The 27,398-nt window shown below is 30.3% G+C and overlaps 2 protein-coding genes and 1 long non-coding RNA gene across 3 annotated transcripts in view; all 3 read left to right on the forward strand.

The window, feature by feature from the left end:
• LOC143051942 (uncharacterized) overlaps positions 1-4,457 on the forward strand; it is a 32,128-nt gene extending 27,671 nt beyond the window's left edge. The window contains exons 2-5 of the mRNA XM_076224926.1: positions 160-190; positions 564-853; positions 1,682-1,709; positions 2,528-4,457. Of these exons, the coding sequence (XP_076081041.1) occupies positions 160-190; positions 564-853; positions 1,682-1,709; positions 2,528-2,817 (639 nt within the window). The 3' untranslated portion in view covers positions 2,818-4,457. The remainder of the gene's footprint in view (positions 1-159; positions 191-563; positions 854-1,681; positions 1,710-2,527) is intronic.
• LOC143051943 (uncharacterized) overlaps positions 1-27,398 on the forward strand; it is a 216,958-nt gene that overhangs the window by 151,036 nt on the left and 38,524 nt on the right. The window lies entirely within an intron of this gene.
• Positions 1-27,398, forward strand: part of LOC143051096 (uncharacterized) — a 101,136-nt gene that overhangs the window by 62,412 nt on the left and 11,326 nt on the right. The gene's annotated exons all lie outside the window — the stretch shown is intronic.

A 27,398-nucleotide genomic window follows, 5' to 3' on the forward strand; every position in this document is an offset into this window, starting at 1 on the left:
CTGTAGTCCAATAATTTATTGTTTACAAGTTTACTGCAAGGCATTTGAAACAAACATACACACAGGGTTTAACTTACAATCGATCTCACACGTTACGTTTATAAATTAACATACAACAGAAATATGTTTCACTTAACCATCGATTTCAAACAATTTCAGAGCCAGAAAATATGTGGACGTGAATGTACAGGTATATAGAAAATATATTTAGACCGTGATGCATACAAATGAGTTGTATATTTATGATACTCATATAGGAGTAGCCCGTTTAGTTTAAATTACGGAAGAATTTGTTATAGAAAATTCCTGACACTTATCTGTAAAACGGATTTGTATTTTAAAAATTTGAAATGATACTGGATCTTGTTTTACGGCCTTAATGCGTTTCAAGTATGGTGTTAGTTAAAATTTGACCAATTATAATTAAAAGTAGTATCGTTATTGAATGCGGTTTGGTAAAAAAAGTCACAATCCTAGTTTGTTTGTTTTTTACTTTGAACGTATAATATTTAGCGAATATAATTCATGAGTGATAGCTGATGCAAAACATCTATTATTTCAAGGTCTCAATGAAAATGAACTTAAAACAGAACCAAGTGATAAGCATCTTGTTAGGCTGGGATGTCAGATTGGAATCCGGTCATTTGAAGAATTTTTTATTACTTTGGGGATGGAAAAGAACGATTGGGAGAACATTGAATATATGTATGCTGCTCACAGTCCAGAGGGCATCATGTCGATGGCACTGAACAAATGGAAAGTTTCGAAGCATACAAAACTGGAAACTCCTTCTTTGAAAGACCTCTCCGATGCCTTGACAGCAGTGAATCTGAATTACCATCTGATATGCCAGGTACAGAGTGTTTATTTAAGAATTGAATGCTTCTTTTTGTAAATTTATTGGCTTGTAAAAGCGTTTACCGAAGTACATTTTGTATGAAGAGCGGTCAACGCTTTTATAACCCTATAAAGTTACAAAAAGAAGCATTCAATACTTATAATTACATTTTTTAGCTAGGATCATGAAAACACGATTTTTATCAAGTTTTAATTAATTCACCTGTGCACTTTATTGTGGGACCTCGTGTCATCATGAATGATAAATTGTATTGTCTGATGCAATTGCTTACGGAATAACATGTTATGTGCAGTTAACCAATCAGAATAACGTATTATAATGAAACATACATCTAATGTAATTATAAAAAAATATCAATTCATTATATATAAATATAAATACGTCATTTAATTTGAATGTTACTAAAACTGCTGACCTTTAGTAAAGGCTCAATCTTGTAGGCCCTTGCATCTTGCCCCTTCCCCTCTTTCCTCTCTTGATCAGCCTATGTGTCCACAAATGTTTTTTGGTTATTTAAGGTATTTTGGTTTGTAGGTGATTATGTAAGCTAGTTAACTTCTTTTGTTAAGCCGCAATGCAATTTATAACTACTGATAATATATAGAAAAAAAATCAGTTTAATGGTGTGTTGCGAAATGACGGAATGACAGAATGACGAAATGACGGAATTTCGGAATTACGGAATGATGGACAAGGACAAAACTATAAGGCACCGACAACTTCCTTGCAGGGCCATACAAAGTAGCTACATTGTATATGGTATAAATGTTCTCATTTTTGAATGCCGTAAATAATGTCCCTACTTTTTTTTCATTTCAATAGGTTTTCAGAGAAAAAACACAGATGTTTGGTAAGTATCAGGTTAGGACACTTTACTTGCATTGCGATTATTGATAAAAAAAAACCAATATAACATTACATTGAATAAATGATTACCTAAAAACGTTTATTCATTTTACATTTCTTGAATAATTGATTTAAATGTACTCCTGTTTTATGGAACATTATAGCTAGGTTAGTGCAAAAACCGGCCGGTATTGTTGCATCTATGCTTTCTAATTTGCTGTTTCGGAAGTGTACATTACAAATCGTTTTTACAAATTTATGAATATATATTCTTGAATCATCACAAACGCAGAATTTGCAGATATTTTCTATTGCATGATGCTGTTTCCGTTCTTGCTTTTTCGAAATCTGTTAAACAAAGTACGAGTACAAAACTTGAAAGTGTTCTTTAACATTGTTCTTACAATGATATCAATTCATATATATGACGCATTTTTTTCACCTATTAACTGCTCAATTAAGATTCATTTGTGCGTCAACAAGGTACAGCTCCCGAATGATGTAAAGTTTCCACAAACACTACACACCATTACACCATTCACCATACATCAGTACACCATACAAAAAAAAGATTAGGTATTATCACGAATGAGACAACTCTTCATTAGATATAAAAGGACAGAGAAAGTTACAGCTTTAGGTCACCATACGGCCTTTTACAACGAGCAGGACATATACATACATTATGTGGCGTGGTTACACGTGTAATACCTGGGACAGTCGGTACAATAATGGTGTCTATTCTAAGTTACTGTAAGTAGCATATTTCTCAATATTCAATTTTGAAAATTTAATCATATTTTAATATTTTCATTTATTCAGAAATTTCAGATTTCCATCTACAGAACATTCCAAGTGACTTTCATTTGAAGGAACTGTCAAATCATATTGGAAATTGTCCATTGCAATTGGGAATAGAACTAGGATTAAGCTTCACTGATGTACAGCAGAGTTTGGTCAAGTTTCCGAAAGATTTGCCTGGTTTGTTGGGAAACATTTTGGGGAAGTGGAAGAAACAATCGAAAGTCAAGACTATACATAGCCTGATGATGGCGCTAGAGCGAGTCCGAGAAGGTGGAGTCAGATATTTACGTTATATATCTAAGCTATAATAGCAAAGTACTTACAGATGTGCAGTGTCATCCGAAGTCTACTTTGTAATTTGTAAATATCAATCATTATCTGAAATTGTTTGTAATGCATTTAAAAACATTAAATGTGTAATGCTTTCAAACATAAAATGTGTATTGCATTTAAAAACATTAAATGTGTATTGCATTCAAAAACATTAAATGTGTATTGCATTCAAAAACTTTAAATGTGTATTACATTTTGCGTATCTCCTAATGGTTGTCTTATGTTTATCTTTTGAAGTAATTCTTCTTCGATGTCAAACTTATGGATACAGGCATAAAAAAATAAGGCTTTTATAAATACAAGTACATGTGATATTTAAAAAAAGCTTTTAAGACGAACACTTTAACGATGTTCGGTTATTCTTATTGAAATCAGACACTTAACTCAGATACATATAAAAAGAAGGGGGATGAAGTATTAATTCCAATGAGACAAAAATGTCGACTTATTAGCGGCGGAATATTTTTCAGACTCAATGTGTTGTATGCTATTATTCCTTTTACAAAGTTATTCCGATACAGAAGATTTTTGAATGCCTCTACAAATTTTTAAATAAATCAGACATATAGTTGTAGTGTAGTTCGATTGTTATATTGACATTAAAGAAAAGCAATAATGAGTCGATTAAAAAAAGTTAGGACGTAAGGTATCAGTCTATGTAAAACTAGGAGTGAAACTTTGTTAAACGACATTAGATATCAGATAACAACACTGCTTGTCAAAATGTCAACTATACAATCAGAATCAATTTCAAAATATTTTTATGTTTTTTCTGATTGGCGAACAATTTACAGATGAAAACATCATACACGATAATTAAGGCACGTGTACCAGGTTAACACAATCGACATATAAAGGCACCAGTAGTATACCAGTTTCAGCAGTCTTAAAATGATTGAGAGAAACAAACAAATCCGTGTTACAAACCAAAAATATATAACATTTAAAATGTCTGTTCACAGCTTTTGAAGAAATGCAACAAAAGAAAACATCAAAATAATATTTTATTTTGTTTTAAGAAAAAAAAACTACAGGCCTTAAAGTTGACTTATTGACGAACAGCTTACATTTTTTTTTCATTTTGTATGACGTAACACAGTTACTTTTACTTTTGTATTGAATTTGGTAAAACGAATCCTCAAAAATAGGCGAGGCAGCTTCCTCAATTATTTTTGCCACAATTAATTATCACAGACGAGTTAGAATTACTGCCACTTTACATAGGAATGGTAAAATATATGTTTTAATATAAACCGTTTTATTAATGCTATTAAGTAACTTCTTGATTGGTTTGCATGGCTCTTTTTTATTCTATGTACTGGATTGAAAATTTTGTTGTGTACGTCGTTATCTTGTGTAATTATTAACTTTTCTAATCTGGAAAATATTTGTCTTCAAATGGTTCATACTTATATAAAACACTCTGACCATGTGTGATTGTGTGGGGGTAATCATAATACAAGAGTGAATAAAACATGTAAAAGGATTTGTAGAAAAAAAAGGTTAAATAATGGATTTTCTTTTTGGATTTTTATTTTTCAATGTATGCTCACTTCTATATAAGTTGATATTAATTTGAATGCAGTTTAAGCACTAATAAAATATAATAAATGACCTTAGACAGTCTTATTTTATATCAATGTAGTAATTAATACTGCACCATTTTTCAAACAACCGTTAGTTTTCTTTTGTTCTCTTAGTGAATCAAACTATCATCAACCACCAACATTGTGCATATTGGATGTTCAACCCTTCCATGAAGTTTTTGTGTTATGGGCTAAAGCAAGTTGATATTAGTATCTTCAACTGCAAAGATATTTTAAATCTTTTTGACTTTGTCAACAATGATAATTTATAAAAGAGGAAGATCTGAATTGATAAGTAATCGTTCAATCGTATCTTAGATTATTAGCAGATTAGATGTTTCTTATTCCAGTAATGTGTTTTGGGATATCTCTTAGGTATTTTTCATCTTTTATTATTAATAAAGCGTAAACACAGACATTACATCATCGCTTAAAATGTTGTTGTAAATTATCAAGATATGTCTATGAAAAGAAACACATGTCATCAGTTATATCATTCCAACGGTTACAGTTATGTCGAGAGTTCAGAATTTAGATCACTGATAAGGTATTTGTATATTGTTCTATCTAAGTCAGAGAATATACATTGACAGGTGAGTAGAGTGTTAAATTTATGTCATCGCATATTATTTAACTAATAAACACATGTACGGAATAAGCGAACACGTGTAAAGTGAATTAATACTTTTTTTATGAGAAAACCAATATCTTGACTCTACAACCTAATTGTATTAGACATGATAATACAATCTTAAGAGACTGTATCTACATTACTTTCAGGGGTTTGTTATGATCCTATGTTAAGTTTATTCCAGTTTTTTCAAGTTTTATTCTACTTTGGGTCTTAAATTGATTTGGACTTCAATATCTTTACCAGACATTACTTGTACAAGTGCACATCTGATGCGATAGCAACGCAGCATTAAGATTGGTGTAGCTCTGGGTAGTCCGAAATCGGAATACAAAGATCACTAAACAAGAATACAGTTCCAATAATCATTAACTGTACAAACATAGCTACCTTTCAACAAAGGTAATAAATTTTTAAAAACATTGAATTGATGATCGATCAACAGATTTACAAAACAAAACATACAAGCAGGCAATACAATGTATCTAGAGAATTAAATGAATTTGAAAAAATGCAACTTAACATTAGAAAGATAACCAAATATCATCATACCGTTAATCCCGCGACTGCCTTGGAAAATTCAATTTGAATTTCCCATCCAACTAAATCTTCCGTCAGGTTGAATATGAAGTGCCCATTGAATCCCCCATTACCTGTATCCGTCACCTGAATCATAGGTGTGACATCGAGTGCACCCACAATGGCAGGCAGAAGACATAACCAGTGAATCACCATCATCTATCTCTTTGGCATGCAAACTCAAATTGGGAAATTCATAAAATTTAAGTAGATTTAAGTACCTTTCAAAGATCTACAAGAGGGACGAAAGATACAAAAGGGACAGTCAAACTCATAAATATAAAATAAACTGACAACGCCTTGGCTAAAAATGAAAAAAAACCAGACACACAATAGTACACATGACACAACATAGAAAACTAAAGAATAAACAACACGAACCCTCACCCGGTGCAACAAATTTTTTTTTCGCCTGGCTCAGAGATTCATTTAAGTGGTCTCAGGTAGGTTTTCACTATATATTTTGAATATCCAACTAACACTTTGGGCGCTCCGTAAACATGAAAGACAAAAATTGTACCCAAACTCCTTTTAGTCACGTTTGTATCTACCTATTGACTAAATGTCTGCTTAATATTAGGCAGATTGAGAGACCAGGAGGCTATCACCATTGCCCCGTGCCATTTGTCCTAAAGTTTTGTTTATTTTTAGCTAAAAGGTGGCAATATAATGCCTCCATAGATATCGAATGTGACATTATTCTGGTAAATTCCTCTTACACAACCTTTATATATACAGAGTCTATGATTTAGTAAAATGTTAAGGACATTGATTCCAGGGGGGTCTCACCCTCATGTAAGCGGTCTCAGGTATGTTTTCACTATATAAATTTCTTTTTGGGGCTTTCCATAAATATTTATATTTATATTCCTAAATGTTTTCTAGAGTTAGCGGTTTTTCTCTTTGTTTTAAGAAATATCATGTATACATCTTTGAAATTTTTATATTGACAACAATCTATATTACATAAAGACAAATATGCAAGTTAGACAGGGGTTTATATTCGAGAACAACGAGAATTTACGAAAGCTTGAAGAGGTCATGAAACAATTTTCTACGTATCTTATCAGACCTGGACTATGAAAATCATACTGTTTATGTTATTAAGTATTTTTCTTTATGATTTTCAACTTAATTTTGAATATCTAACTGACTGCTAGTAGCCGGTTGAATATCGAATAACGAACCGGCTGCTAACTTCATGTATTCAATTTTATATGTCGACTTTTTGACAAACATACGGATAACGACAAAATAACAAACATAAACAGAAAATGACTGTGATTTAGGAACCATTATGATCTCATCTGCCCTGGAGGTGAAAGCAGATCAAGTTCAACCTGTGATTACACATTCGATATGGAATTGTTTGTTTTTTTATGGTAAATTCGGACCATGAAGTTATCCTTTTGTCATTGTTTAGTAAGTGTTTTTGAGAGTCTATATTTTCATGTAAATCGTTAATACCTTATTAGTCGATTAAGTATGTGGTGTCATATAATTGATACACCACACAAATTTGATTTGCCATTTCATCTGTGGAGGCAACATACATATCGGTAATTGAGATTTTGCTTAGCATTTGTTTGGTTTTTAAAGATCTATCTGACACACAAATGCGATAACCTTTATAACAATTTTGATCCTTAGGCCATAAACACAATAGTAATATTAAGTACATTGTATCTGACAAATATGGCAAAACTCCATTGCAGTAAGCATTTATGTGTTACGTACGTATTAGAGTCCCGACAATAAATCTTGCGTTTGAATGTCCGTTTGCTGACGTTGGCTTTGTATTCAAATGTTATCTCCCAAACTAAGTATTTATTTGTAAAAAGCACAAAAATGGTATGATGGTATGTTCAATTTCGGCACTTAAACAAAATCACATAAACGATCACCCATAAATAAATGTATAACAAATAAAGTTATTTAGAAACATAATGAAAAGTAATTCAACAAACATACGTACACTCCCTAAACAAATATCAAAATCCCAATCACATCAAACGAATGGAAAACAACTGTCATATTCTTGAGTTGGTACAAGCATATTCTTTTTTAGAAAATGATGGCTTTAAAACAAGTTGAACATTTCACTTATAACAGTCAGATAACATTTGCATACAATTCAATTATATTGGCAACGATGTTTGAACAAAACAAACATACATTATAGGTAAAAATGTAGTATATAGGGGAACAGCAGCCAACATTGTGTAATAATTTTTATCACTATATAAAAAAAAAACAATTATATCAACAAAGAAAAGCACAAATGTATATAGACAAAGCAAATAAGCAAAAACGAAAGACAATAAGACAAAAATTACATAGCATTATAACACAATGACAGAACGTATAAGTACCGAGCTACGGCAAAAGGTTTTTCCGAGTAAATCAATAAATCTAGCAGTTCGACGTCGTAGTTTTAGCTGTGTGTACACGTGTATTACATGTAGCTATCTACAAAATGGCCTTCCATCATTTGTTTTCAAAGTGGGGCGTTAGTTTTGATGCGGGGTATACAAATTCGCAACCACTTTCGGTCAGAGCTTGGAGATTCCATTTAATGACTACGAAAGAGACAAATATTATCAACAAACCGCGAAGTATCATGAACCCCTGGAATAAAGTACCAGTACCAAAAATCAAATATATAATACAAATAAAGTTCTAGTTATATGCCTCATATAGACAGTTCACAACAAGACATTTTATTGTATCAAATATAAGATATATGTTTAATCGAGATTCATAACTGATTATTTTGCAGCTGGTGATCATGTCAAGTTTGGACTTCCACAAGCCAGTGCTGTGACTTTGTAAACCTGGGGTCTCCTTCTATACAAAGATGCATACGATGCTAGCGGACAATTGGATGCAATGTAGAACTGAATTCGTTGGTCGCTAGAATGGTTACTCAAATGTCATACGGGAAAAACGAAATTTATATACAGGTATGTTTAATAACATAAACAGGTTATGCAAAGTGATGCATACTGAAACTTGTAAATCCTTGTAATAACCATTGTCCCTGGTACTTTTAAGACGTGTGTCATCGTTTCTGTACTTTAATACAGGATATCATGACAATAACAATATATGGTGCCTCTCTTTCGTTTGTTTGAAACTTAAGTTGCATATTTCAATAAAGAACGTGAGAAATTACAAGGTGCCAATAGAAAAAAATATTTCAGACATCGTTTCAGGAAAACAGAAAACTACATTGCAAAAAAAAAATATATAACGTTTACACAATCCTAAAATGTAAACGACAGTATGTGCAGAATACAGTGTTTACTATTTGTTTTGGAGCTGAAGCGAATTGAGGAAAACTATTTTGAAATCTGCTGATGAATAAACAATTTTCTTATATATAAGACCGATCGTTTTCTGTTTTACATTTGTCATTTCGGGGCCCTATAGCTGACTATACAGCTGAAGGCCGTACTGTGATCTCTAGTTGATATATGTTGCATTTGGTCTTTTGTGCAGAAATGTCTCCTTGGCAAATCACAATTGATGGTCGAATCATTTTTTTTTTCAAATCCTGCACTAACAGATTTCATTCACAATGTTGGTAAATACAAAACATATTCTGATAAAAAGGTAGGATATGGTAACCTTGATCACTCTTTCTGGGGAAGACCAGAGGACATGACGATGGATAGACCATCATTTAAAGTGACATTTGATAAACCAGGAATGACGTAGCTTGGGAATACGCAGCCGCAATGGCTGTTGTATCGATTGTATTTAAAGATAAAGGTTGTACATTCTACATTAATTTATTATTCATAGAAAATTAGATACTCAAACTTAAATACCGTGGCGTTGTTTTCTTAATGAACAATTAATTAAATTAAACAAAGGCCTTCGCTCATATCTTTATATTAATGAAACACAGTCAGAATTAACCTATATTTCCATTTTTATAAAGTATTGCATTGAATCCAAGATTCATTGTGCCCTTACATAATAAGGTAAATCTCAATACAAAAATAGATAGGCTTGTGGACTGCCTAGTAGCATTTTAGTATTGTGTTCGGCCAAGCATTTTGGTTACCTAACACTCATTTGAAATTATAGATAATGGTCATCTCATATTGTAGAAAGTGAGTTTCAACATATTCATGAGTGATCACCTTGTAACATAAAAATGAACAGCAAATCAAATATAAATGAAATACTTATTTCGATATTGTTTTTAGGTAATACATTCTCCTAATATTAATTGACTGCTTCTAGTCCTGTTCACTTGTTTCTATTGTTCACCTATCACGTGATCGGATTTCAAGTCCTATTCACTTGTTTGTATTGTCCACCTATCACGTGATCGAGTTTCTAGTCCTATTCACTTGTTTGTATTGTTCACCTATCACGTGATCGAGTTTGCTAGTTCTTTTCACTTGTTTGTATCGTTTACCTATCACGTGATCGGGTTTCAAGTCATTTTTACTTGTTTGTATTGTTCTCCTATAACGTGATCGGGGTTCAAGTTCTTTTCACTTGTTTGTATCGTTTACCTATCACGTGATCGGGTTTCAAGTCATATTCACTTGTTTGTATTGTTCACCTATCACGTGATCAGTTATTTTATCCAGAATCACACCCCAAGGGTGACTGGGGTATAGAAATATGGTCACTTGGTCTTCTCCCGACCGGCAGTAAAACGCTTGCTGAAGTGGGGCGTCCGTTTGGCTGTGCGGGATGTATCAAGTTCGCAGTCACGTCCGTCAGAAGGGGACGTTAAATCCGATGCCTCGTGTAAAGAGAGTGCCACGCTCTTTGCACGTTAAGAACCCTTGCAACAACTCTTTGAGGGGTCCGTAGGTGGCCTGTTGCAAAGCAAAATTTCTGTCCCTATCCAATATACCCTCATTTTCCAGTGGTAGTCCAAATTTCCCAGACCATCATCCTAGATGGCCTCTATTACAACAACCTACCTGTTGTATTAATTGTGAACTTGTTCTCGTCCTGAATATGCATGAAATATTTGCCACTGGACGTTAAGCAACCAACAATCAATCAATCAATATTCAGAATCAAGAGTGCACTGTTTTGAGAAAAACAGAAAATTACTCGATTCAATATGTTTAATTCAAACTCTAACACGCCACTTGACTATAGATTTAAAGCGTTTATTAACGTATGCATACAGACTGGATATGTTAATACAGATATCATGTGGTTTAAATTGAGATTTTGTGTCGACTTTCTATTTCATTTTTGGTTTTTGATTTGCTTTGATTCAATCGACACTGATGAACGAGTCTTAAATATACGAAACGCGCGTCTGACTTACAAAATTATAATACTTTTTGTTTTCATTTTTTTTTCCACAGAATTATTAAAATATATATAATATTTAGATCGAATGTTTTGACTCAAGTAAAGTTCGCAAAAATGTATGTTTTGTTGTTGTCTTATAGTGTATAGAAGTTCCAACATACATCGTCTAAAGTACTCTTCGATTAACACTAATATTATTTATACAGAAATCAAGTGCTTTTAAAACAAGATTCCCATGTAGTCATCAATTTAACCGTCTAAATTATCATTGAATAAGTTTATGTTATCATTAATCTCAAAAAAACTTTTCACAAAATACACATGAAAAACCATTATTTGATATACTTATATAAGTCATTACAAATATATCCACTTTTTTTCAGATCAAGCGTTTTCTATCAAACTTTTGAATCACTCAAGGGAGATTCATACCTTTGGAAAGACTTATCTAGGATTATTCAAGGATAGTGTTAAAGGAGCCGGTTATGGGTATTACACTTTGATATCACTAAAGAATAATGGTATAATCATGCAACTGAAAATTTCGCCATATCAATACTTTGTGTATCGAGTCCTTTAGCTGTTTTTGCTTTTGATTGGTCTGTTTAGTAATGTCCTCTTTATCTTATTTAAACTGTGTGTCTTTTGTGTACATGTTGACAACTGTCCAACGTTATAAACCTACATGTAACTTGTATTATTTGTTTGTTTTTATTATATATTTCCGAATTTCTCTATACGAATTGCTTCAGGTATATTTGATCAACTCCAAGAAAAATGAAAACAGTAAAATAACCCGTTTGGTCTTACAATTTGATTTCTGTTAATTAAGAAGGCAAACACTAGAAAACGCTAGTTTAGCGATACCATATGCTGATATAGGATGTTCGTTACTCTGCTTTAAAATAACTAGTTTTTTTAAAAGACTGCCATTAACTGATAGTATATACATAAAGGATTTATGAAAGCAAAAAAAGTTAAGGTCCGTATGCTTGTTTTTGAGATATAAGCTATTGAACAGTTGGCGAGAAAATATTTTCTCAAGATTTTTCCTACAGTGGCATCCTTTTTCTTTAAAAAAAATCATTAAAAAATATCAAGGATTTTAATCATTTTCAAATATGCTTTTAAGACTTTGTAAAATTAAATTATGAAAAGAAAAGTAGAGCTTAGTGGATTTTTTTAATGAGCACTCGATTGATAAAACCAGAGGATTTTAAATATCGCACACAAGTTCAAAGACAAGATGAGCAAACATCCTTAACCTTTTTTTGATATCATAAGAAAACAAAAAAAGAAGTGTAATGTATTCATGAGTCACAAAATAAAACGTAAAAGAAGCCATGTTGATAACATAACTTCTTTGTTTCCAGAAGAAGCGATTAAGAAGATGAAATGGCTAAAGGAGCAGGAATGTTATAATTAGCAACAAATAACACCCAGTACTTGACCCACAATCCTTGGAGAACAAGTATACGGCATCAATGGTAGGTATTTACATCTACCGTTACCAATTTTATGTCATCATTAAGTTGATTGATTGATTGCTGCTTGCCTAACACACCTAGCAAATGTGTTTTGTTGAATCAGGACGCGAAGACTTTGTTGTTGATAACAGATCCCTGACAATTCTGCGTAATGCATTCACACATTTTAATGATTTGGGACGATTTACAGCTTGGATCATTGTATTAGACACCTGTATACTGTTGTAGTCTGTGTTGTCTTTGAATGATATTCGGGTATTTGGGTTTTTCAGTTTGATTTGCAGTAACATGTCTAATTGTAACCACCATTGTGCATGTAATGTAATGTATTTTCCGGTAATATATAAAACTTATCAAATACCAACTGGTATAATGTCGATGAAAACAGTTGGTGTACATGTTTAACGCAGTGTTCATTACCTTACTCTGTTATAAGTTCATTTGGGATATACATTAAATTGATAACGACGTTTGGCTCTCCCGACTTTTAAACAATATATATATATATATATATATATATATATATATATATATATATATATATATATATAAATACATACCTTATGTATGTTAAACGCTCATTGGAAATAAGATATAGTTTGTTGCGACCGTGTAATTTGTTTGTTGTTCATAGTAGCATTACAACATTTTCATTGTTATGACTTAATGACTAATGTTATTTCTTCTAAATTTCTACCCTACATTCTTTCGCTCTTTTTGTCAATGTCAGACATGTTTCTTAGTAATTTGAGTTTGACCTATTGACATTGACCACCACTTAGCAGGGGGGATATGTTTGATTTTCATGGTCGGATGACCAAATTGAACTTGCTATAAGACCTAGTCTGATAATAGATCCTTTTTATATTAAGAAAAAAACTTAGCCGTCAGAATTAGAAGTCAAACTTAAAGTTTTAAAGGAATGTGTGTCCGTACACCTGAAACATGTCGACACCAGATAAGTAACTCTTGCTCAAACTGTGTCAGATGTCAGAAAAACAAAGTGAGTTGTTTTGTCGTTTCTAAGGGTTTTACTATACCAGATCACCAAAAAGGATGTTTACAAGCAAGACATTGAAACTACTTTTGGTAATTGGTTACAAGGGTCTACAGGTCCAAGTGCAGTTCCGTACACACCAAAAGGCCTTACATATCGGACTAAATTGGGTTCTCTCAGATATGCAGGTAAATATAAACAAAAAATGGGCCAACCCACAGATTAAAGAATTCAAAAGACTCATAAAAGGCCACACGAATTATGTTGCTAAAGACAGATGGATATTCTATATTTCAAGCTCAATGTCGGACCGAGTCTATGAATTATTCGAAACTTAAGCTTTATTACGAATCTTATTTTCTAGTTGTTACATGGCAGGAGAAGAACGATTGATGCACATAATTTGTTTAACATCATTTTAATTGTTCACATCGAAATTAATATAGAGTCGGAGAATACCAAACTTATAAGTCGAAAATAAACTAACAACACCTTGAAAAAAAACGAGACCAAAATACTGTCAAGAGTATACAAAACACATAATAGTAAACAAAAGATCAAACAACAGGTGCACATTTGTCGATCATGATTTTCAATTGTAAATATACGAATATTTTTTACCCATAACAGTGAAAATTTGACAAGAATCAACTTCTCACCGACGACATTGAATTAACATTTAAAATATTTGTATACATTTCCCAAAAATATTCTCTTCCTTTAAGCAAATCAAACTTTTCTTGCACTTATTGCGGCAGAAGCTGGGATTAACCCCACAAAATACCGCAAATGGGCTCAAAGTCAAATCGGTTATATCTTAGGAGACACTGGAAGGAGCTATGTTGTAGGATTTGGTGTTAACCCACCAACACACGAACATCATAGAGCAGCGTGAGTATATATTGAATTTATTTCAGAGAATGAATCGTCAAGAAACGGAGTTGTCTTGCAACGTGTTATGACCGTCTCTCTTATGTTTTTTTTCTGTATGAGTGCACTATAATTTAACGGTCATTGTTCATTGTTGAAGACCGTACGATTACCTACAGTAGTACATTTCTGTGTCATTTAGTCTCTTGTATATCCCTTCTTAATAAGTCTATTTAAAGGTGTTGTTAGCTTCTGAGGTGAATACGACATTTTTGTGCTTTATAAAAAATATTTCCATAAAAAAATGGATGTGAAATACATGAACGCATAAGAAGTCAGTCTTTATTTTGTTATATTTTTAATTAAACTGGAAATGCGTTTGTTTGGGTTTTGTTTTTTTTTTTTTTTTTTTTTGGCTCCTTATTAATGAATACATTGATAGGTTTTCACATTTTGGGATTTTAAGAATTTCTTTTGACGTAACAACATGACAAAAAAACTTCGGATGCATTTTTTTTTTTGGGGGGGGGGGGTTGAGTACTTAGTATAACAAAATAGAAGGAGCTGTGGTTGTATAGCCAATGAAAAAACTATCCACTAGATGCCAAATATTGTAACTGTTAGCAACTGTAGGTCACTGTACGGACAAATAATAACACTCATACCGCTTAATAAACTTTAAAGGACCCGGATATAACAAAAGGTTAAACAATAAAAAAAAAACCAAAAGCTTGATTTTTGTACAAAACAACAGACGCCAAACAAAAAGAAGTAAGAAACGACATCTACTGAATAACAACCGCTTGCCATGGGAGAGGCACACACATAAATATGCGTTTAAAACATGTGGTCTGACGCTCAATCTTCCCTTACCCTTGGAAAATTTTGTAACAATCAAACAAAACAACAAACTTTTAAAACAAGTTTAAAAGGGGTTTAAAATCGTAATATGGATACAAACGAAAAGAAACAACTAACCTTCTGAATACAAAGTACCGATCTGACAGCAATCGTAGATACCGAAACCTAGCTTCAAGTAATGACAACTTATACAAAAATTTGTCTATTTGAGACAAAATGTTGGTCAGCTCACGTCCAATGAATAAAGTGTCTTTTCCTTGCATTTTCTACCAGTAACCTTATTTTATATTATGTAAGGGAGCAATACGAGAGATAAGATCGATACCAAGAGATCATTCAAAATCATAACCCGTCGATTAACAAACAACAAATTACCCTGAAAGACAGAAAAAAAAACAATCTAAAAAATGCTAGGCAAAACCATATTTGGTCGGGCTGCAGCAACAACACAAAACGAATGTCAAGTCCATTGCTCAAGATGAGCTTTGCAGTTCGTGCTCTTACTATGACAACTAAAACTAGATTCGATATAAAATAATCATGTATTGAAATACTCGATGAAAGGCAAACGAGATTGTGGCTAAAACATATAAAAAGCAAAATGTCCGTTGTCAACTATAAAAGAACAAAACGAAACTATTCATAAGAAAATAAATTAATGTTAAAACGAAAAACTGCTTAATCAACCAAAGGGCAAACATGAACAAAACAACGTCCAAGTTTGTCATGGACTAAAGGTAGAAAATATCAATAACCAAACAAATAATTTCGATGATAAATGTTGAATGTTGAAAACGAATGTTGAATGTTACAAACGAATGTTGAAAGTTGAAAATCGAATTTTGAAAACGAACGTTGATTGTTGAAAATAGAATGATGCAAACGAAAGTTATATGTTTAAATCGAATGTTTAATGTTAAAAATTGAAAATCGATTGTTGTCAACGATTGGTAAATGTTGAAAGTCGAAAACGAAAATTGAATGTGAAAAACGAATGTTTAATGTTGAAAACTGAAAATCGAATGTTGCATGTTAAAAACGAATGTTGACAGTTGAAAATTGAAAGTTGAAAACTAAAGATGATAGTTGAAAACGAATGTTTAGTGTTGAAAACGAATGTTGAAAGTTGAAAATCTAATGTTGTCAACAATTGTTGAAAGTTGAAAACGAATGTTGAAAGTTGAAAAGCAAATGTTGTCAACAATTGTTGAATGTTGAAAACAAATGTTAAAAGTTGAAAACAAATGTTGAAAATTTCAAAAGTTGAAAAAAATGTTGAAAACGAATGTTGAAAATTGAATGTTGTCAACGATTGTGGAATGTTAAAAAACAAATGTTGAAAACGAATATTGAATGTTGAAAACGAATGTTGAAAGTTGAAAACGAATGTTGAAAACGAATGTTGAATGTTGATTGTTGAAAATCGAATGATGCAACCAAAAGTTGAATGTTAAAAACGAATGTTGAAAACGAATGTTGAAAGTTGAAAATCGAATGTTGTCAACGATTGTTGAATGTTTAAACCGATTTGAAAACGATTGAAAACGAATGTTGAAAATGAATGTTGAAAATTAAAAATCGACTGTTGTGAACGATTGTTGAATGTTGAAAACAAATGTTGAATGTTGAAAACGAATGTTGAAAACGAATGTGGAAAACGAATGTTGAAAACGAATGTTGAAAACGAATGTTGAAAACGAATGTTGAATGTTGAATGTTAAAAATCGAATGAAGCAAACGAAAGTTGAATGTTAAAAACGAATGTTGAAAACGAATGTTGAATGTTGAAAATCAAATGTTTAAAGTTAAAAATTGAATGTTTAAAACGAATGTTGAATGTTGAAAACAAATGTTCCATGTTAATATCGAATGTTTAAAGTTAAAAAGTGAATGTTTAAAACGAATGTTGAATGTTGAAAACAAATGTTGAATGTTAATAACGAATGTTTAAATTTAAAAATTGAATGTTTAAAACGAATGTTGAATGTTGAAAACAAATGTTTCATGTTAATAACGAATGTTTAAAACGAATGTTGAATGTTGAAAACAATTGTTGAATGTTCAAACGAATGTTGAATGTTGAAAACGAATGTTGCATTTTGAAAATCAAATGTTGTAAACGAAAGTTGAAAACGAATGTTGAATGTTGAAAACGAATGTTGAAAATAAAAGTTGAACGTTGAAAACGAATGTTGAAAGTTAAAAACGAGTGTTCAAAGTTAAAAATCGAATGCTTAAAACAAATATTCAATGTTGAAAACGAATGTAGAATGTTGACAAACGAATGTTGAATGTTAAAACCGAATGTTGAATGTTGAAAACGAAGGTTAAATGTTGAAAACGAATGTTGAAAGTTGAAAACGAATGTTGAAAATCGAATGTTGCAAACGACAGTTTAATGTTGAAAACGAATGTTGAATGTTGAAAACGAATGTTGAAAGTTGAAAACGAATGTTGAAAATGAATGTTGAAAATTAAAAATAGAATGTTGTCAACCATTGTTAAATGTTGAAAACGAATAATGAATGTTAAAAATCGAATATTGTCAACGATTGTTAAACGTTGAAAACAAATGTTGAAAATCGAATGTTGCAAATAACAGTTTAATGTTGAAAACGAATATTGAATGTTAATAACGAATGTTGAAAGTTAAAAATCGAATGTTTAAAACGAATGTTGAATGTTGAAACGAGTGATAAATATTGAATACGAAAATTGAATGTGAAAACCATATCTAGAAACTTGAAAAAAGAATGTAGAAATATGGAAACTTGAAAACGAATGTTGAAATATTGAACACTGAATAATCTAATGTTGAAAATTGATTAATCGAAAGTTGAAAACGAATGTTGAAAGTTCAAAAAGGATTGTTGAATGTTGAAAACGAATGTTGAAAGTTGAAAACAAATGTTGAAAATCGAATATTGCAAACGACAGTTGAATGTTAATAACGAATGTTGAAAGTTAAAAATCAAATGTTTAAAACAAATGTTGAATGTTGAAAACGAACGTTGAATGTTGAAAAGGAATGTTTAATTTTGAAAATAGAATGTTGCAAACGATAGTTGAATGTTGAAAACGAATGTTGAATGTTGAAAACAAATGTTGAAAACTAATGTTGAGTTTTGAATATCTAATGTTGCAAACGAATGTTGAAAACGAATGTTGAATGTTGAAAACGAGTGTTCAGGGTTAAAAATCAAATGCTTAAAACCAATATTGAATGTTGAAAACGAATGTAGAATGTTGACAAACGAATGTTGAATGTTAAAAACGAATGTTGAATGTTGAAAACGAATGTTGAATGTTGAAAACGAATAGTGAATGTTGAAAATCAAATGTTGAAAACGAAAGTTGAAGGTTGAAAACAACGGTTGAATATTGAAAACGAATGTTTACTGTTGAAAACGAATGTTGAAAGTTGAAAATCGAATATTTAAAAACAAATGTTGAATGTTGAAAATCGAATGATGCAAACGTAAGTTGAATGTTTAAAACGATTGTTGAATGTTTAAATCGAATGTTGAAAGTTGAAAACGAATGTTGAAAGTTGAAAATTGAAACTTTAAAACGATAATTGAATGTTAAAAACGAACGTTTAATGTTGAAAACAAATGTTGAAAACTGAAAATCGAATGTTGAATGTTAAAAACGAATGTTGTCAGTTGAAAACTTAAAGTTGAAAACTAAAGTTGACTGTTGAAAACGAATGTTTAGTGTTGAAAACGAATGTTTAAAGTTGAAAATCGAATGGTGTGAACAATTGTAAAATGTTGAAAACGAATATTGAATGTTAAAAATCGGAAATTGTCAACGATTGTTAAACGTTAAAAACGAATGTTGAAAGTTGTAAATGAATGTTGAAAATCGAATGTTGCAAACGACAGTTTTATGTTGAAAGCGAATGTTGAATGTTGAAAACGAATGTTGAAAGTTGAAAACAAATGTTGAAAATCAATGCTGAAAATTAAAAATTGAATGTTGTCAACCATTGTTAAATGTTGAAAACGAATAATGAATGTTAAAAATCGAATATTGTCAACGATTGTTGAACGTTGAAAACGAATGTTGAAAGTTGAAAATGAATGTTGAAAATCGAATGTTGCAAATGACAGTTTAATGTTGAAAACGAATGTTGAATGTTAATAACGAATGTTGAAAGTTAAAAATCGAATGTTTAAAACGAATGTTGAATGTTGAAAACGAACGTTGAATGTTGAAAAGGAATGTTGAATTTTGAAAATAGAATGTTGCAAACGATAGTTGAATGTTGAAAACGAATTTTGAATGTTGAAAACGACAGTTGAACGTTGAAAACGAATGTTGAAAGTTGAAAACGAGTGTTCAAAGTTAAAAATCGAATGCTGAACACGAATATTGAATGTTGAAAACGAATGTTGAATGTTAACAAACGTATGTTCAATGTTAAAAACGAATGTTCAATGTTGAAAACAAATGTTGAATGTTGAAAACGAATGTTGAATGTTGAAAACGAATGTTGAAAGTTGAAAACGATTTTTGAATGTGTAAAACGATTTTTGAATGTGTAAAACGAATGTTGAATGTTGAAAACGAATGTTGAATGTTGAAAACGAATGTTGAAAGTTGAAAACGAATGTTGAAAATCGAATGTTGCAAACGACAGTTTAATGTTGAAAACGAATGTTGAATGTTGAAAACGAATGTTGAAAGTTGAAAACGAATGTTGAAAATGAATGTTGAAAATTAAAAATAGAATGTTGTTAACCATTGTTAAATGTTGAAAACGAATAATGAATGTTAAAAATCGAATATTGTCAACGATTGTTAAACGTTGAAAATAAATGTTGAAAATCGAATGTTGCAAATAACAGTTTAATGTTGAAAACAAATATTGAATGTTAATAACGAATGTTGAAAGTTAATAATCGAATGTTTAAAACGAATGTTGAATGTTGAAACGAGTGATAAATATTGAATACGAAAATTGAATGTGAAAACCATATCTAGAAACTTGAAAAAAGAATGTTGAAATATGGAAACTTGAAAACGAATGTTGAAATATTGAACACTGAATAATCTAATGTTGAAAATTGATTAATCGAAAGTTGAAAACGAATGTTGAAAGTTCAAAAAGGATTGTTGAATGTTGAAAACGAATGTTGAAAGTTGAAAACAAATGTTGAAAATCGAATATTGCAAACGACAGTTGAATGTTAATAACGAATGTTGAAAGTTAAAAATCAAATGTTTAAAACAAATGTTAAATGTTGAAAACGAACGTTGAATGTTGAAAAGGAATGTTTAATTTTGAAAATACAATGTTGCAAACGATAGTTGAATGTTGAAAACGAATGTTGAATGTTGAAAACAAATGTTGAAAACTAATGTTGAATTTTGAATATCTAATGTTGCAAACGAATGTTGAAAACGAATGTTGAATGTTGAAAACGAGTGTTCAAAGTTAAAAATCAAATGCTTAAAACCAATATTGAATGTTGAAAACGAATGTAGAATGTTGACAAACGAATGTTGAATGTTAAAAACGAATGTTTACTGTTGAAAACGAATGTTGAAAGTTGAAAATCGAATATTTAAAAACGAATGTTGAATGTTGAAAATCGAATGATGCAAACGTAAGTTGAATGTTTAAAACGATTGTTGAATGTTTAAATCGAATGTTGAAAGTTGAAAACGAATGTTGAAAGTTGAAAATTGAAACTTTAAAACGATAATTGAATGTTAAAAACGAACGTTTAATGTTGAAAACAAATGTTGAAAACTGAAAATCGAATGTTGAATGTTAAAAACGAATGTTGTCAGTTGAAAATTTAAAGTTGAAAACTAAAGTTGACTGTTGAAAACGAATGTTTAGTGTTGAAAACGAATGTTTAAAGTTGAAAATCGAATGGTGTGAACAATTGTAAAATGTTGAAAACGAATATTGAATGTTAAAAATCGAAAATTGTCAACGATTGTTAAACGTTGAAAACGAATGTTGAAAGTTGTAAATGAATGTTGAAAATCGAATGTTGCAAACGACAGTTTAATGTTGAAAGCGAATGTTGAATGTTGAAAACGAATGTTGAAAGTTGAAAACAAATGTTGAAAATGAATGTTGAAAATTGAAAATTGAATGTTGTCAACCATTGTTAAATGTTGAAAACGAATAATGAATGTTAAAAATCGAATATTGTCAACGATTGTTGAACGTTGAAAACGAATGTTGAAAGTTGAAAATGAATGTTGAAAATCGAATGTTGCAAATGACAGTTTAATGTTGAAAACGAATGTTGAATGTTAATAACGAATGTTGAAAGTTAAAAATCGAATGTTTAAAACGAATGTTGAATGTTGAAACGAGTGATAAATATTGAATACGAAAATTAAATGTGAAAACCATATCTAGAAACTTGAAAAAGGAATGTTGAAATATGGAAACTTGAAAACGAATGTTGAAATATTGAACACTGAATAATCTAATGTTGAAAATTGATTAATCGAAAGTTGAAAACGAATGTTGAAAGTTCAAAAAGGATTGTTGAATGTTGAAAACGAATGCTGAAAGTTGAAAACAAATGTTGAAAATCGAATATTGCAAACGACAGTTGAATGTTCATAACGAATGTTGAAAGTTAAAAATCGAATGTTCAAAACGAATGTTGAATGTTGAAAACGAACGTTGAATGTTGAAAAGGAATGTTGAATTTTGAAAATAGAATGTTGCAAACGATAGTTGAATGTTGATAACGAATGTTGAATGTTGAAAACGAATGTTGAAAACTAATGTTGAAAACGACAGTTGAACGTTGAAAACGAATGTTGAAAGTTGAAAACGAGTGTTCAAAGTTAAAAATCGAATGCTGAACACGAATATTGAATGTTGAAAACGAATGTTGAATGTGAACAAACGTATGTTCAATGTTAAAAACGAATGTTCAATGTTGAAAACAAATGTTGAATGTTGAAAACGAATGTTGAAAGTTGAAAACGATTTTTGAATGTGTAAAACGAATGTTGAATGTTGAAAACGAATGTTGAAAATTAAATGATGCAAATGACAGTTTAATGTTGAAAACGAATGTTGAATGTTATTGACGAATATTTAAAGTTAAAATTTGAATGTTTAAAACGAATGTTGAATGTTGAAAACAAATGTTGCATGTTATTAACAAATGTTTCAAGTTAAAAATTGAATTTTTAAAACAAATGTTGAATGCTGAAAACGATTGTTGAATGTTGAAAACGAATGTTGAATTTTGAATATCTAATGTTGCAAACGAATGTTGAAAACGAATGTTGAATGTTGAAAACGAGTGTTCAAAGTTAAAAATCAAATGCTTAAAACCAATATTGAATGTTGAAAACGAAGGTACAATGTTGACAAACGAATGTTGAATGTTAAAAACGAATGTTGAATGTTGAAAACGAATGTTGAATGTTGAAAACGAATATTGAATGTTGAAAATCAAATGTTGAAAACGAAAGTTGAAGGTTGAAAACAACTGTTGAATGTTGAAAACGAATGTTTAATGTTGAAAACGAATGTTGAAAGTTGAATATCGAATGTTTAAAAACGAATGTTGAATGTTTAAAAACGAATGTTGAATGTTGAAAATCGAATGATGCAAACGAAAGTTGAATGTTTAAAACGATAATTGAATTTAAAAAACGAACGTTTAATGTTGAAAACAAATGTTGAAAACTGGAAATCGAATATTGAATGTTAAAAACGAATGTTGTCAGTTGAAAATTTAATGTTGAAAACTAAAGTTGACCTAATGAAAACAAATGTTGCATGTTAATAACGAATGTTTAAAGTTAAAAATTGAATTTTTAAAACAAATGTTGAATGTTGAAAAGAAATGTTGAATGTTGAAAAACGAAGGTTGAATGTTGAAAACGAATGTTGAATTTTCAAAATTTAATGATGCAAACGAAAGTTGAAAACGAATGTTGAATGTTGAAAACGAATGTTGAATGTTGAAAACGAATAGCGAATGTTGAAAATCAAATGTTGAAAACGAAATTTGAAGGTTGAAAACAACTGTTGAATGTTGAAAACGAATGTTGAATGTTGAAAACGAATGTTGAAAGTTGAAAATCGAATATTTAAATACGAATGTTGAATGTTGAAAACCGAATGATGCAAACGTAAGTTGAATGTTTAAAACGATTGTTGAATGTTTAAATCGAATGTTGAAAGTTGAAAACGAATGTTGAAAGTTGAAAATTGAAACTTTAAAACGATAATTGAATGTTAGAAACGAATGTTTAATGTTGAAAACAAATGTTGAAAACTGAAAATCGAATGTTGAATGTTAAAAACGAATGTTGTCAGTTGAAAATTTAAAGTTGAAAACTAAAGTTGACTGTTGAAAACGAATGTTTAGTGTTGAAAACGAATGTTTAAAGTTGAAAATCGAATGGTGTGAACAATTGTAAAATGTTGAAAACGAATATTGAATGTTAAAAATCGAAAATTGTCAACGATTGTTAAACGTTGAAAACGAATGTTGAAATATGGAAACTTGAAAACGAATGTTGAAATATTGAACATTGAATAATCTAATGTTGAAAAAATGAAAAGTTTGAAAGTAGAAAACGAATGTTAAATGTTGAAAACGACTGTTGAATGTTGAAAACGAATGTTGAATTTTGAAAATAGAATGTTGCAAACGACAGTTTAATGTTGAAAGCGAATGTTGAATGTTGAAAACGAATGTTGAAAGTTGAAAACAAATGTTGAAAATCAATGCTGAAAATTGAAAATTGAATGTTGTCAACCATTGTTAAATGTTGAAAACGAATAATGAATGTTAAAAATCGAATATTGTCAACGATTGTTGAACGTTGAAAACGAATGTTGAAAGTTGTGAAAATGAATGTTGAAAATCGAATGTTGCAAATGACAGTTTAATGTTGAAAACGAATGTTGAATGTTAATAACGAATGTTGAAAGTTAAAAATCGAATGTTTAAAACGAATGTTGAATGTTGAAACGAGTGATAAATATTGAATACGAAAATTAAATGTGAAAACCATATCTAGAAACTTGAAAAAGGAATGTTGAAATATGGAAACTTGAAAACGAATGTTGAAATATTGAACACTGAATAATCTAATGTTGAAAATTGATTAATCGAAAGTTGAAAACGAATGTTGAAAGTTCAAAAAGGATTGTTGAATGTTGAAAACGAATGCTGAAAGTTGAAAACAAATGTTGAAAATCGAATATTGCAAACGACAGTTGAATGTTAATAACGAATGTTGAAAGTTAAAAATCGAATGTTCAAAACGAATGTTGAATGTTGAAAACGAACGTTGAATGTTGAAAAGGAATGTTGAATTTTGAAAATAGAATGTTGCAAACGATAGTTGAATGTTGATAACGAATGTTGAATGTTGAAAACGAATGTTGAAAACTAATGTTGAAAACGACAGTTGAACGTTGAAAACAAATGTTGAAAGTTGAAAACGAGTGTTCAAAGTTAAAAATCGAATGCTGAACACGAATATTGAATGTTGAAAACGAATGTTGAATGTGAACAAACGTATGTTCAATGTTAAAAACGAATGTTCAATGTTGAAAACAAATGTTGAATGTTGAAAACGAATGTTGAAAGTTGAAAACGATTTTTGAATGTGTAAAACGAATGTTGAATGTTGAAAACGAATGTTGAAAATTAAATGATGCAAATGACAGTTTAATGTTGAAAACGAATGTTGAATGTTATTGACGAATATTTAAAGTTAAAATTTGAATGTTAAAAACGAATGTTGAATGTTGAAAACAAATGTTGCATGTTATTAACAAATGTTTCAAGTTAAAAATTGAATTTTTAAAACAAATGTTGAATGCTGAAAACGATTGTTGAATGTTGAAAACGAATGTTGAATTTTGAATATCTAATGTTGCAAACGAATGTTGAAAACGAATGTTGAATGTTGAAAACGAGTGTTCAAAGTTAAAAATCAAATGCTTAAAACCAATATTGAATGTTGAAAACGAAGGTACAATGTTGACAAACGAATGTTGAATGTTAAAAACGAATGTTGAATGTTGAAAACGAATGTTGAATGTTGAAAACGAATATTGAATGTTGAAAATCAAATGTTGAAAACGAAAGTTGAAGGTTGAAAACAACTGTTGAATGTTGAAAACGAATGTTTAATGTTGAAAACGAATGTTGAAAGTTGAATATCGAATGTTTAAAAACGAATGTTGAATGTTTAAAAACGAATGTTGAATGTTGAAAATCGAATGATGCAAACGAAAGTTGAATGTTTAAAACGATAATTGAATGTTAAAAACGAACGTTTAATGTTGAAAACAAATGTTGAAAACTGGAAATCGAATATTGAATGTTAAAAACGAATGTTGTCAGTTGAAAATTTAATGTTGAAAACTAAAGTTGACCTAATGAAAACAAATGTTGAATGTTAATAACGAATGTTTAAAGTTAAAAATTGAATTTTTAAAACAAATGTTGAATGTTGAAAAGAAATGTTGAATGTTGAAAAACGAATGTTGAATGTTGAAAACGAATGTTGAATTTTCAAAATTTAATGATGCAAACGAAAGTTGAAAACGAATGTTGAATGTTGAAAACGAATGTTGAATGTTGAAAACGAATAGCGAATGTTGAAAATCAAATGTTGAAAACGAAATTTGAAGGTTGAAAACAACTGTTGAATGTTGAAAACGAATGTTGAATGTTGAAAACGAATGTTGAAAGTTGAAAATCGAATATTTAAATACGAATGTTGAATGTTGAAAACCGAATGATGCAAACGTAAGTTGAATGTTTAAAACGATTGTTGAATGTTTAAATCGAATGTTGAAAGTTGAAAACGAATGTTGAAAGTTGAAAATTGAAACTTTAAAACGATAATTGAATGTTAGAAACGAATGTTTAATGTTGAAAACAAATGTTGAAAACTGAAAATCGAATGTTGAATGTTAAAAACGAATGTTGTCAGTTGAAAATTTAAAGTTGAAAACTAAAGTTGACTGTTGAAAACGAATGTTTAGTGTTGAAAACGAATGTTTAAAGTTGAAAATCGAATGGTGTGAACAATTGTAAAATGTTGAAAACGAATATTGAATGTTAAAAATCGAAAATTGTCAACGATTGTTAAACGTTGAAAACGAATGTTGAAATATGGAAACTTGAAAACGAATGTTGAAATATTGAACATTGAATAATCTAATGTTGAAAAAATGAAAAGTTTGAAAGTAGAAAACGAATGTAAAATGTTGAAAACGACTGTTGAATGTTGAAAACGAATGTTGAATTTTGAAAATAGAATGTTGCAAACGACAGTTTAATGTTGAAAGCGAATGTTGAATGTTGAAAACGAATGTTTAAAGTTGAAAACAAATGTTGAAAATCAATGCTGAAAATTGAAAATTGAATGTTGTCAACCATTGTTAAATGTTGAAAACGAATAATGAATGTTAAAAATCGAATATTGTCAACGATTGTTGAACGTTGAAAACGAATGTTGAAAGTTGAAAATGAATGTTGAAAATCGAATGTTGCAAATGACAGTTTAATGTTGAAAACGAATGTTGAATGTTAATAACGAATGTTGAAAGTTAAAAATCGAATGTTTAAAACGAATGTTGAATGTTGAAACGAGTGATAAATATTGAATACGAAAATTAAATGTGAAAACCATATCTAGAAACTTGAAAAAAGAATGTTGAAATATTGAACACTGAATAATCTAATGGCGAAAATTGATTAATCGAAAGTTGAAAACGAATGTTGAAAGTTCAAAAAGGATTGTTGAATGTTGAAAACGAATGCTGAAAATTGAAAACAAATGTTGAAAATCGAATATTGCAAACGACAGTTGAATGTTAATAACGAATGTTGAAAGTTAAAAATCGAATGTTTAAAACGAATGTTGAATGTTCAAAACGAACGTTGAATGTTGAAAAGGAATGTTGAATTTTGAAAATAGAATGTTGCAAACGATAGTTGAATGTTGACAACGAATGTTGAATGTTGAAAACGAATGTTGAAAACTAATGTTGAAAACGACAGTTGAACGTTGAAAACGAATGTTGAAAGTTGAAAACGAGTGTTCAAAGTTAAAAATCGAATGCTGAAAACGAATATTGAATGTTGAAAACGAATGTTGAATGCTAAAAAACGAATGTTCAATGTTGAAAACGAATGTTGAATGTTGAAAACGAATGTTGAATGTTGAAAACAAATGTTGAATGTTGAAAACGAATGTTGAACGTTGAAAACGA

The sequence above is a fragment of the Mytilus galloprovincialis genome, chromosome 11 (genome assembly GCF_965363235.1).
Source record: "Mytilus galloprovincialis chromosome 11, xbMytGall1.hap1.1, whole genome shotgun sequence".
Taxonomy (NCBI): domain Eukaryota; kingdom Metazoa; phylum Mollusca; class Bivalvia; order Mytilida; family Mytilidae; genus Mytilus; species Mytilus galloprovincialis.